At 38.9% G+C, this 13,833-nt stretch overlaps 1 protein-coding gene across 4 annotated transcripts in view; it reads right to left on the reverse strand.

Moving 5' to 3' along the window:
• Acaca (acetyl-CoA carboxylase alpha) overlaps positions 1-13,833 on the reverse strand; it is a 267,019-nt gene that overhangs the window by 149,823 nt on the left and 103,363 nt on the right. For all 4 annotated transcript variants that reach the window (XM_052193828.1, XM_052193827.1, XM_052193825.1 and 1 more), the window contains 4 exons: positions 7,350-7,559; positions 3,353-3,523; positions 2,165-2,326; positions 1,679-1,842 (listed from right to left, as the gene is read on the reverse strand). In XM_052193828.1, the coding sequence (XP_052049788.1) occupies positions 1,679-1,842; positions 2,165-2,326; positions 3,353-3,523; positions 7,350-7,559 (707 nt within the window). The remainder of the gene's footprint in view (positions 1-1,678; positions 1,843-2,164; positions 2,327-3,352; positions 3,524-7,349; positions 7,560-13,833) is intronic.

Raw genomic sequence — 13,833 nt, forward strand, 5'->3', positions numbered from 1 at the left:
GTATAAAATAAAAAACAGAGGAATAATTAGACCTCATCACTTTTGGAAACATTGTTACAAGCTTAAGAACTGGACTGGACTGGAGAATTGGTCCAGCAGTTAAGATCACAAGCTGCTTTTGCAAAGAACCAGGGTCAGTTGTTAGCACCTACATGGTAGCTCACAACAATTTATAACTCTAGCTCCAGTGGATCTAACCCCGCTTCTGACCTCTGCAGACATGACCATGCATATCTCACATACATATGTGCAGGGAAACCATTCATACACCTAAAACTAAAAAAAAAAAAATCTAACAGTAATAACAACAAAATCTCTTAAGAATATTAACAAATACTAAGGGAATACACATTCTGTGTATAGTTCAAAGGTGAAGGGAATGCTATTAAATCGGTGGTACAGGCAACACACCATTAAAGCTTTAATTGAAACAGAAAGAGAAGTTTGGAAGTAGCAAAGTATGCATAAAGTACTACTGTGTTCAATCTCTAGCACCACAAAGAAAAGACAAAAGGCAGGAGAGAGAAGAGAAAGTGAGGAGGAAAAGTGGAGAGGGAAGACAGAGGCAGATGAACTAAATTTGAATCTAAGACAGATATTTTAAAACATATACTCATCAAAATTACTTCCTAAGGCACAATTTTTATGCAAGCAAAACTGGTTGATAATTTGATATTTGTAATTAACAGAATATTAATATTTAATATGTCATTTATATTTATATAAACTGTTCCATGCTTTAGTGTAATTATTCTCTTTTCATAAATCAAGTAAGATTTTATTTTTAAATGTCAGGACACCATGGTGATGGTGGTCAATAATACTGAATATCTGAACATGCTAGGATGGAATACTTTAAAGATTATCACCAGAAATAAAAAATGGTAAGACTATGAGTTGATTAAAATGCCAAAAACTTTGATTCCACAAGGCATGCGTATATCAAAGCAGCATGTAGTACACCCTTAAATACATAGATACATATATGTGTACGTATACATACATATATACATACATACATACATATATACCTTTATACATACACATACAGATTTTACCTGTCAAATTAGAAAATGTAATGAGTGTGAGTTGCTCATAGCTATAGAGGGAGGCCCTGGGTGAACTAGTATGACCTTAGAAGCACTTTATATTATCTATAACTTGTTTGATACCAAACTCATGGTCAAGAATCTACCTCTCCAGCCAGGCAGTGGTGGTGCATGCCTGTAATCCCAGCACTCTGGGAGGCAGAGGCAGGCGGATTTCTGAGCTCGAGTCCAGCCTTGTCTACAGAGTGAGTTCCAGGACAGCCAGGGCTATACAGAGAAACCCTGTCTCAAAAAAATCAAAAAATCCAAAAAACCAAAAAGAATCTACCTCTCCACAGTAATATTACCATTACTGTAAAAATAAAAACAAATCCAACATTAAAGCAAATAACTTCACTTTCAATTAAAAAAAAAAAAGCAAAAATCTTGAAAAGACTCAGAAACAAACAAATCTACCAAGTAGGACAGAACAGAACACAGCATGAATTCAGTTACAATCTAAGATATATTTCTTCAAGCAAGTTCTCCACAGCAGCATTCCCACAGCAGATAAAGAATGGTCAATACCTTCACTGAGGATTAGCCCAATTTTATTTTAAAAAAATGCAATGAAATGCTATCATACTCACGAGATTGCTTCTTCCCTGTTTTCTCCCCAAGAAAAGCAGTGACCGAACTGAGAATCAGCAAACTCATGAAGTCCCCCAGCAGCAGCAACACTGAAATAACCCCAAACGTTCTTATTGCTGCGAAAATTAAGTTCCTGAACTGTTCCAGAGCTGGGCTTGAACCCCTGTTAGAGGATGAGAACAAACTACATTTAGTGGCAGGGAAAAGAACACTGATACTCGATGTTCAGGCTCTGGGTTCATTAAGCACAGCTGACCCAAAACCATACAAGCCAAGGTCCAGAGCTAGAGTCCACAAGACCCAGAGCACAGACCCACGGATGCTCCTAGAGTGGCTTAAGTGACATTAAATGGCCAGTGCAGCAACCATCATGTATCTGCTCTCCAAATCTTCTATAAATTTCCCTCTCAAAACCCAGTCCAAGACTTCAAAAGCATGTCCTCAGACACCTGTCTTAACATTAAGCCCTTTAAGTGAAGGGTTACCTCATCTGGGTTTTCACTGGTGATCCGAGCAGCAATCACATGGCCTCTTGGGCAAGGAACATGAGCAGAATTTTCAAAATCAATGGGAGCATCGCCCCAAGGAGATACCCCATACATCATACGAATATCTTTGATCCTAAATAGAGGGATCCCCATGGCAATCTGAAAGGTAACAAAGCACATGTCATTTTCCAGTCCCTTTTCTTAGCAGAGGAAGCTATCAAAATACCTAATAGTCTTTGCATATTTTGCAAAGTAATTTTGGAATTACTTCTAAAGCATTCTACTTTTGTAATCTGCATTCTACAATTAAGTTACATAAAAACAGAACACAATGCTAAAGGTTATTTGCTAGAATCATTCTTTCCTAAAATGTCCCCAAATTCCTAATGTAACAGACATTTTCCTCTGCTGTCATTTCTCCATGGGGGAATGAGAATAAAGTTTTCTAAAAAGTAAACAAGTTCTGATAGGTGAAAACCCTTCATGACATTATAGTTGTCTCTCATGCTGCAAACCTCTGGAAAGAGTAAATAAACCTTTAGACCTTTACTTGGGTGGCTACTCCTACAAAGGAAGGGCAAAAAACTAACCGAGGAGGGATATGATCAACATGCATAAAACGCCATAATGAAGCCTTGTTTGTTCTGAGACAGGGTCTTGCTACATAGCCCTGGCTGGCCTAGAACTTGCTATGCAGACTAGGCTGACCCTAAACTCACAGAGATCTGTCTGTCTGTCTCTGCCTCTTGAGTGTTGGAATTAACAGGATGTGCCAGCTACCCTGGAAAAGCCAGTTATTTTATTTTATTTATTTATTTGTTTGGTTGGTTTTTTTGGGGGTTTGGTTTTTTGAGACAGGGTTTCTCTGTATAGCTTTGGCTGTCCTGGAACTCACTCTGTAGACCAGGCTGGCCTCGAACTCAGAAATCCGCCTGCCTCTGCTTCCCAGAGTGCTGGGATTACAGGTGTGCGCCACCACAGCCCAGCTGCCAGTTATTTTATAAAATTAATATACCCTAATAACAGTTCTCTGAAGTATTTTTTTAGTTTGAATAACATCAGAAAACTAACCAACACCACATAGCCCATATTTATGAGAAATAAAGATAGGTAAGGCTCTTGCTTATTTGTACTTCTCTTCAAATTCTCTAAACTCTTCCTTGAGTCCAGGTCAGGGGGACCCACCTGGAGCTGTGCTGCAGGAAGATTGACATCAGCCACCATCTCTGTACAAGGATGTTCAACCTGTAGCCGAGGGTTCAGTTCCAAAAAGTAGAAGCTTCCATCCTGGCTGTACAAGTATTCCACAGTCCCAGCACTCACATAACCAACCATTTTGGCAAGTTTCACTGCACACTTAAAGGAAAATAAGAGACTGTGAGTCTACCACTTGTCCAGCCATTGTGTCACTGTAACTATATACAGCTAACTGTCAACTACCGGGTGCTTAGATAAGTCACCCAAAATTCTGACCCACATTAAAAAAAAATCATACCCACTCTGATTACATAATGCTTGAGATAACAAACTCACTGACAAAGTGGGAGAAAAGAGTGTTTTCACATAAGATCACAAGCAGTCTCCCATTAGAGCAAAGGGCATAGAGCAAAACAAACAAAGATGGGCGCAAACTCCTCATTGACTCCTAGTTTCCAGGATTCCCAATATGTTCATGTTCTTAGAAAACCCAGCTAGAGATTGGGTTTTCTAATCTCTCATGTAGCTAGTGACTAATCTCTTATAGGGATCATGTCTTCACCAACAGGATTTGAGCACAGGTAAGTGAGATGTATAACATATAAATAATCAGATTTCGACCATGTAGATGAGAACATGCAGTTAAGAATGGCAAATCAAAATAGAATCACTGTATTTCTTGAATCTTTTTATTATATATAGTAATTTAACCTGTATCCTAACCACAATGGTCATTCAAAACAGCAGATGGAATGATGCTATTTTGAAAACTAAAATGTGATGCTAGTTTAGCATAAGGTAGAGGGTCACAAGGAAACACTGCAGATGGGTAAGCTGGGTGGTGAGCTCCTTGTTACAGAGGACACATTTAATAGATTATTTCCTACAAAATGAAATGTTTGCTCCATATTAACTAAGTATGAAAAACATGTAAGGACTATGTCTGTAGTGGACAGAAGGCATGCCTAGCATGCCCAAGGCTCTGGGTTTGATCCCTAGCCCAATATAAACCAGGTGGGGTGACACATACCTTGAGAGGGGTGAAGGTGAGGCAAGAGGATCACAAGTTCAAAACTATCCTCACCTACATAGAGTTTGAGCCCAGCCTAAGATACATAACACTCTTCATCTAAAAGAAATTAGTACATCTGATTATTCCAACGTGAAGCTGAGTATAAGTAAACAGTCTAGAAAGTTACTGAATAATTGAGAGAATTACATTTCTGAACAGCCCACAAGCCTGGCCTTTAAAGTATGTGACTAAAGTCTGAAATAATATTTGTACTTCTGATCCCTCACCAGTGGGAATTAGGATAGGGAACTTCCCCTAAAGGAGACAGTCTGAAAACCCATGTCACAGAAACTGAATAGGGTAGAACTTCACCCAGTATCAATTCAGATGTCTTATAAGACAATGGCAAAGGAACTAACTTCCTATGAGCAGAGAAATTGAAAAAATACTCGCCTACGTAACAGGGAAGGCACAAACAACAAAAAGCTGTTAGCTTCTGTGGGCCAATGATTCACTATTCCAAATAGGAATTCTCCTGCTTTTATTCTAGCATTGCATAACTGGTATACAACTAAGAGAGACAAAGAAAAACTCCTTTAGATCAGTGGCCCATGAACAAAAAGCAAAGTACCTCACCTACAGATCTTCAAGAACCTAGAGACCCTTGATCTGAGATGTGTATCTTGCAGCACTAGGTGACTGTGGTGACTTCAGTCTGTTTTTCTTAGAGAAAAACCATGCTCTCAGCCTGAGCTAGCAAACAAGAAATGGATAGCAAGAACAGACTGAGGCACAGCTTACTCCAGGCCTTCTGTCTTAGTTAGGGTTTTACTGCTGTGAACAGACACCATAACCAATGCAAGTTTTATAAAAGACAACATGTAATTGGGGCTGGCTTACAGGCTCAGAGGTTCAGTCTATTGTCATCAAGGCAGAAGCACGACAGCTTCCAAGCAGAAGCTGAGGGTTCTCCATCTTTATCCAAAGGAAGCCAGGAACAGACCTGGCATGCTCAGTCATCTAGGAGGACGATCTCTAAGCCCATCCCCACAGTGCCACACCTTCTAATAGTGCCACTCCCTTGGATGAGAATATACAAACCATCACATCCTGCAACACTTTTGTTCATCTTTTGAGGGGAGAATTTCTCAAATTTGAGCTGGCACATGGTCACGCAGCTAGTGATTCTAACTCCTAACAATTCTTGTTCTGAGTTATAATGAAACTGTGTGCAGAGGAATGTGAGAAGTGTCTTGTGTGACTTATGTATCATGTAATTATTTGCCTGCCCTCCACATGCTCCTCCACCCCGGCTAAAATGGGGCATAATCTTGCAGAATGCCTCATTATCAAAATTCTGATGCCACACAAGATCAAAGGTTAGCAAACCTTTTTGGTAACTGACCAAATAGTAATTATTTTCAACTTTGTGGATTATAGTCTCTGTCACTGCTACTCAGCTATTTCACTGTTGCAATAAAACAGTCAAATATAAATTATAAGCTATATAGCATAGTTGTGTTCCACTAAAATTTTATTTACAAAATAAAACAGCAGGCCAGATTTGGCCTATGAGCTATAGTTTGCTAAATTCTACTTAGGAAAGGGAAGAACAATAAACCATGGTATCTGGTACAAGTCTATATCTGAACTAGAATGAAAGAGATCATTAGAAAGTACATCTCACTTAAAACACTATATTTGAGGAATTCCTATTATAGCAGGTGAGGAATGAAAATAAGAAATAGAAAATACTTCTAAGACAGACTATAGTTTAATTTGTTTAGAACTCAGAATGATGGAAATTGAATCATTAATGACATGGAGAGTAAGCCATTATGAGGGTTTACATATGCTAGGCCCAGGAAGTGGCACTATTTGGGAGGTGTGGCCCCTTGGAGTAGGTATGTCACTGTGGGTGTGGGCTTAAGGCCCTCATCCTAGCTGCCTGGAAGTCAGTATTCTGTTAGCAGCCTTCAGATGAAGATGTAGAACTCTCAGCTCTGCCTGCACCATATCTGCCTGGATGCTGCCATGCTCCCACCTTGATAATAATGGACTAAACCTCTGAACCTGTAAGCCAGCCACAATTAAATGTTGTCCTTTATAAAACTTGCCTTGGTCCCATGGTGTCTGTTCATGGCAGTAAAACCCTAACTAAGACAGTCATTCTTCCAGAAAAAAAACAAAAGTATGTTCACTTCCCTAAGTACAATTATTGCCAAGGCACACTGCATAACAAAGACATTTTTCTTTATACAAAAGTATGAAATACCTAAGCTCACAGATACCTAGAGGGCATTGTAAGCAGATAATGAATTTGAATAAATCAGCTAAAGATAACTTGTTTTTAGACAAGGCCTCACTATATAGCACAGGCTAGCCTAGAACTCTCCATCTTTCAATGCCAGCCTCCCAAAGGGTGGAATCCTAAGTGAGTCACCGTACCTGGCAGAATATTTCATGTTAATCAACCCTACAAACTACAAGCCACCTGCTCTTCATGAATCTTGTTAAAATCTTAACATGTTTCTCTTATTTACCTTACTCAAATTAGCATGCTAATTTTCTACCTATCTATCCATTCATCCATCTATCAGTTAATTTTGTTGAAACAGGGTTTCTCAGTATAGTCTTGGATATCTTGGAACTTTCTCTGTAGATCAGACTGGCCTCAAACTCAGAAAGATTCACCTGCCCCTGGCTTCCAGGTGCTGAGAGTAAAGAAGAGTGCCACCACCTCAAGGGTCTTTTCTTATTTTGTAAGTATTAACTATATTTAGACTTTGTAAGTTTCTTGACAATTTTCCTAGAAGAACAACAACATAAGCTGTTTCTACAGTTAAAGAAAAAAATCTTATCCATTATCTAGAAGTATTAGAAGTATTGCTTGTATTTCTTCCATTCCCAGAATAATATTTGAGGTGTGTGTCTGTGTAGGAAAACAACAATGAAAGCACTTAATAGACACACCTGTTCCATGTGTTCAAATACTGCTGGGGTAGCAATAGCAGCAGGAGCTTCTTCAATGATCTTCTGATGCCTGCGCTGTACAGAGCAGTCACGACCAAACAAAGAAATAGCATTTCCATACTGATCTGCCAGAATCTGGACCTCCAGATGACGAGATTGCTTTGCTAGTCTCATTACAAATATAGGTGATCCAGGGACTTCAGCTTGAACCTGTGTTAGAAAAGGAAACAAGATTCTTTAGTAAGGAATTTTTCAATGTTAAAATGTTGCTTTGATTTCAATAAGCAGATGCCTTAAGTGTCAGGGAAAACAGAACAGAACAAGTACAGTCCATGCCTTTGTCAATCTCTAATGTGCTGCATTCTTAGTTATATCACCCATATTAAATAATAAATATGAAAACATAAAGCACCCAGTATGTTACAAAGGGCAAACAAAATATTTGAAAACACACACATAAACAAATCCCCAAAATACTGCCATCTACTCAAGACAATCACATGTAGACTTTGTTCCTAACTAGTTGCCTTCCTAATCTACATGACATCACATATGCTAGTGCTAAAGTCAAAAGCCTTCCATCTTGAGTTCTGAGAAACATGTTAGTGGGCACAAAAATCTTAAACTACCAATTGACTTTTGTTAGTATTTCAAAGATATCTCAATGTTTTCTGGATTCTAGAAGGTCTACTGAGATTTCAAATGTTAATCATCCTTCTTTCTTCTCCTCTTTCTCTTCTTCCTCCCCTTCCTTTTCTCTTCCTCCTCTTCTTCCTTCTCTTCTTCCTCTTCCTCCTCCTCCTCTGTTCCCCCTCCAGAATCTCACTGAGTAACCCTGGCTGGCCTAGAACTCACTGAGATCCATCTGCTTTTGTGTCCCCAGGGCAGGACTGAAGCTGTGTGCCACCATACCTGTTAACTGTTAATCTTCTTAGCCTTTTGCAAATAATCTTTGTGCTCTAACAGCTTTTAGATTGTATGTAAGGGCCTCTCTATCTTTTTCTTTTATTTGGGGGGGGGAGGGGGAGAGGCAGGCAGCAGATTTATTAATAAGCTTAGATGTAGTTTTCCTTGTATTCACCATGCTTGAGGCTCAAAAGGTTTTTTTTAATTTGTGCTTGGCAACTTTTATTAGTTTGAAAAAATTATTGGACATTATCTCTTCAAATGCAGCCTTCTGCTCCATTATTTCTTCATCTATTGCTGTTTTAGTCTCATCTGTGAGTCTTAAAAAGTGCATAATGCTAGAGACCATCACAGTACCCCAAGGCTGTATACTCTAGCTTTTCTACTTCAGTTTGCTATCTACATAAGCTACTTAAAAACTCTGTGGACTGCTGAAAATGTTAACCTTTCACTTGCTCCTGATGCTCAACTGCACAGTTCTCCTGCTTCTTGCTTCATGGGAGTATCGCCTGGTGGCTCAGGTGCTCTTTCCCAAGTCCAGTGAGTAGTACTGACTGTTGTCTGGTAAGTGTAAACAGCCTCAATGGAATGTGCTCATTTCTGTTGAATGTAGTCTCTCATCCTTCAGTGGGCTTTTCAGTATGGTACACAGTGCAAACCAAGCTTCTTCAGTACAATGTCCTTAGAGGGTGAGGCAAAAGCTGCATGTCCTCTTGAAGTGTAGGCTCCAATATACAGACGTCACTTTGACCAACTAACAGTGGTCTAAGCAAACCACAAAAATGGCAATAATTCAAAAAGTGAGGAAAGCTATGCTACCTCTTCATGGGAAGAAAGGCAAAGTCACATTGCAAAGGGTGTATATACAGGAATGGGAGGAGTTATTGTGGCCATCTCTGCAAACAATGTACTAGGGTCCACCCTATGGCCACAATAATGGACATACCTCCCACATGCAAGTTAGACTCACCCCCTCCCAAGACCCCCAAAGTCTCATCCAATCAGGTCATCAGGCTTAACCTTCACTGTTCTCATGACTCATGTCCAGAAACAAGAGTCCCCTTCGGTTCACCTCCTCAGTCACATGCTCTTCATCCAAAGACCTGAGAACTAAAGAGACAAGTTATCTGCCCCAAACCCCAACACTTAAGATGAGATTGGGAAGAAGAACTGTGAGGGAGATTCTTATTCAAATGGAAAGGATTGGAGATACTCAGTGGTTTCACAGTAGTCTTCAAATAGAAATAATGTATATGTTGTTGGTTTCCCTTACTCAAAGAGCAAAAATTTCTTTTTTAATTTTTTTTCTTAGGATTTTATGTATATGGATGTTTTGCTTACATTTCTGTCTATGTACCACATGTGTGTCTGGTGTCTTGACAAGGGCAAATAGGGGGATCATATCCCCTGAGACTGGCTGTGAGCTACCCATGTGAGTACTGGGAATCAAAGCCAATTCCTCTGGAAAAGCAGTCAGTGTTCTGAACTACTGAGCCGTTCATTCTCCAGCCGTTTTTGCTTTTGAGATAATGTCTCAAGTAGCCAGGATGGGTTCAAACTCAAAATGTATCTGAAGATGACCTAGAAATCCTGGTCCTCCTTTGCTTCCTGGAGTGCTATGATTACAGGCATACACAACCATGTACAGCTTATGTGATGCCGAAAATCAAACCTGGGCCCCCATGCATGCTAAAATAAGCATGTTACCAACTGAGGTACACTCCCAGTCTCTCATCTTTTATAGTTATATTCAGCATGAATAGATACTTTCAATATTTTGTTTTGAGATCTTAATCAGATTCATGACTCCATGAATTATATCACCTTTTTAAGCTTTTTAAATTATTATTATTATCTAATTATATGTAAGTTTGTGTGAAGGTACGGGCACGGCAGTCTGACAGTCCAAGTGTCTGCCCCTAGGCCAGATGAAGACATCTGATGTCCCTGAGCTAGAATTACAGGCAGTTGTGACTCACCAAATAGTGCTAGGAACTGAACTCTGGTACTCTACAAGAGCAGTACATGCTGTAAACAGCCAAGTCATCTCTCTAGCTCTGAATTACATTATCTTTTAAGTTATTTTAAATAATAGTTTTTGCCAGTTGTTCCACTATTACAGAATGTGGGCAATCGTGTTTTCAGATTCTATTAATAATACTCTACTACTTTCTAGCCCAATTAACAATGTGCTCAGCATCCCTATAATGTTATCAATACCCTTCTCTGAATTCTTATCCCGTGAGCTAATTATTCTAAAAGTAGTGTCACCTGTTGCAGGATGGCAGGATCACACCTTTTGCTATCACTTCCTGTGTCAGTCATGCTTTGACAGTAGTTTCCCTTTATTGTGCTTGTTTGTCTGGCAGTACTAGGGATCGATTAAATCTAGGGCCTAATGTATGCTGGGCAAGCATTCTATTGATGACCTACAGCTTTAGTCAGCAAACTTAAAAACAATAAAGAAAAAAAACCCTAGTGACTTGGGACAGTATTTTGAGCTAGAATTAGCTGGTAAACCTGTCACTTGTGCACTGTTGTTACCTAGCAGCTCAACTAGGGTTTGAGTATCTATGAAGTCTCACTGGCATATTCAAATATGGTGCTGACAGTCACCTAGTAGGATTCAGAGCCTTGGCAGAAAGGATTCTTCTGTGCTTCATGGCTTCCCTTTCTCTCATAGGGTAGAATGGATTTTGTATGTGGCAGTTGAGGGCTTGTTCCAATTAGGCAAGGTATATAAACTATACCACCAATTGAAATATAAGCTTCAGAATTTCTGCTTCCTTTTGTAGGTCAAAACAAATTGAAAGGACAACTGGAACACAATGAAAGAAAAGAGGATGTCTCTTCTTGATGATAAGTTGTTGCAAAATATTTCCTATCCATTCACATTGAGGCACTGAGATGCCAGTGATTGGAGGGGAGAGAGAAGGAAGAGCTAAGGGAAGTGAAGGGCAGAGAGAGAGAGGGAGGTGGGGGGGCTTGGTGGACAAGACGAGTGGGGTGGAAAAAAGGAGGCGTGGATATCCAAAGGCTTCAGACATATTTCTGGTGTTTTGGAGAGGTTAGATAATTGGGATAAAGAGCAGTACATGCTGTAAACAGCCAAGTCATCTCTCTAGCTCTGAATTACATTATCTTTTAAGTTATTTTAGATAATAGTTTACATAGTTGGCATTATGTAATTGAGAGTTTTATATACATTAAGATATTTGGTTAATTATTCAAGTTTAAGGTTATGCTTTACCGGATACTTGGAAGGAGTAGTGCAGAGGCCTGGCAGGGCAGTACTCATTCTTAATAATTACCCACTACAGTAAGAGACACAATCATATGCTATACAATAAAAGGTGTACAGAGACTGATGCTTTCACAGTCATCTTCGAAACTAATACATTGCTCTTCTCTGTAATGTTTTGGTCTTTTTGTCTCTTTTTATGCTTGAGTCTAAGTTTTCTTCTATTTTTCCAAAGACTGATCCTTCCTTTGATCTTATCTAACATGTTATTTAATTCTTCTACAGATGCCTTAATTTCAATTACTGTATTTTCAGTTCTAGAATGTTTCTTTTTTTATTTCTTTAAATTTTTTTTTCTTTTGGTTTTCCAAGAAAGGGGTTCTCTGTATAGCCCTGGCTGTCCTAGAATTCACTCTGTAGACAAGGCTGGTCTCGACCTCAGAAATCCGCCTGCCTCTGCCTCCCAAGTGCTGGGATTAAAGATGTGCACCACCACTACCCGGATTTTATGATTTCAAATTCTCTGTCAAAATTCTCAGCATTGCCTTTAATTTTCTTAAACGTGCTAAGCATAGTTACTCGAAGGTCCTTGTCTGATAGCTCTATTATCTAATTCCCCTTTGGATCTGTTTCTGCTGACTTTTGTTCCTGGTTTTAAATCATGCAATTTATATACCACATAAAAAAATAATTTTGAGTTCTACATATAATCTTCCCCTGGAGAGGATGGACATTTGCTTTATGTATGCTGAGGGTTAAAAGTTTGGCAATTATAGACATAATACCTAAATTAAGTCAAGTGCTTACAGTCTGACTTTAGTTCCTAGGAGGGTTGGTTGGGCTACTACAGGTTCATTCTTCCTCCTTTGGCTCAGTCCTTTAGGATCCCAATATAAAAAAGAAGAATCGTTGGAGCCTTCAAAATCGCATGTTCAACCATCACTAAGTCTAAATTTCATCTTCTTAGTCAAATGAAAATTCTAACCATTTTGTAGGTGTTTGTTTTTTTTCTTATTCCTTCTTGAAGAAGAGCTTGTTTTCTGTTTGGTTGGTTGTTTTTTGAGGCAAATTCTTACTATATAGACAAGGCTGCCCTTAATGTTAATATTCTGCTTCAAATTCTTCAGTGCTGGTGTTAGGTTTGTGAATTATTATGCCCAGCTGGGTATTTTTTTTTTTTTTACCTTGAACTGGAAGATATCTTTGTGGGGGGAAAAGTCTTCAATTCCCAGGCTCACCTCTGAATTTCTTTCTCCTCTTATGATTCTTGGTTTTGTTCTGTTTTGTTAGTTGTTGGTTTTTTGAGATGGGTTCCTCTGTGTAGCTTTGGCTGTCCTGGAATTCCTTTTGTAGGTTTGACCTTGAATTCACAGAGACCTACCTGCCTCTGCCTTTTGAGCGCTGATATTAAAGGTATGTGCCACTAGCACCCACTTTTTTTTATAATTCTTTACTGTCTTGAAAGCTTCCCATCTCTTAAAACTAACTTTAAAGGAGACACACACAGCGAGAGACCCCAGTTTTCCTTTTCTGTTCACTACAATATTTAAGTCAAGAATGACCTTAACTTCTGATCCACTTACTCTGAAGATACCACCTTGAACATGCTTAATCTCATCTGATTCTCCTGCTTATACTGTGTGTGTGTGTGTGTGTGTGTGTGTGTGTGTGTGTGTGTGCATGCGTGCACGCAAGCACCTAGGTATATATATCACTGCAGAGAATATAAGTATGCACCACTATGAATGGTTTATACAGTACCAGGACTTGAATCTAAGGCATCCTACATGCAAAGCAAATATTCTACCTCCTAAACAATGAAATCAGCCCCATGTCAGCAATTTTAGTTGCTTTTTAAGTGGAAAGATGGATTTAGCTGGCTATTATTAGAAATTAGGAACTTTCACATAAAACAGATTCTTAGTGTTCTAGAGTCTTCATATACTTAATTCCAAACTAAAATGTAGTTATGAAATATCTGTGTTATCATTGATTAAAATGATTTTACATTAGGAGAACAAGCCTTTTTTCAGAACTCCATGAAATATTACTTTAACTACAAAATTAAACAAAAGGAACATAATGAAAAGGACAGGTAATATAAAACTTCTGACATTCGAAATAAAATGTAGTAAAACAATAGTTCTTTAATTTTCTTTATCAAATCATAGCTTTTCCTCTTACCTTCTAATAACTCAGCAAGAAATTTGCTACTGAATGGTTTTTGAAAAGGGAGGGAGGTGAATAAAAGGTAAGTAGGGGCATCTACACAAAAGGAGGGGATGAAGTATGAGAAGAAGGGCTAGCAACATGACAAGGTAAGACCTGTGCCCAGGG

The sequence above is a fragment of the Apodemus sylvaticus genome, chromosome 10, assembly GCF_947179515.1.
Source record: "Apodemus sylvaticus chromosome 10, mApoSyl1.1, whole genome shotgun sequence".
NCBI classification, from domain to species: Eukaryota; Metazoa; Chordata; class Mammalia; order Rodentia; family Muridae; genus Apodemus; species Apodemus sylvaticus.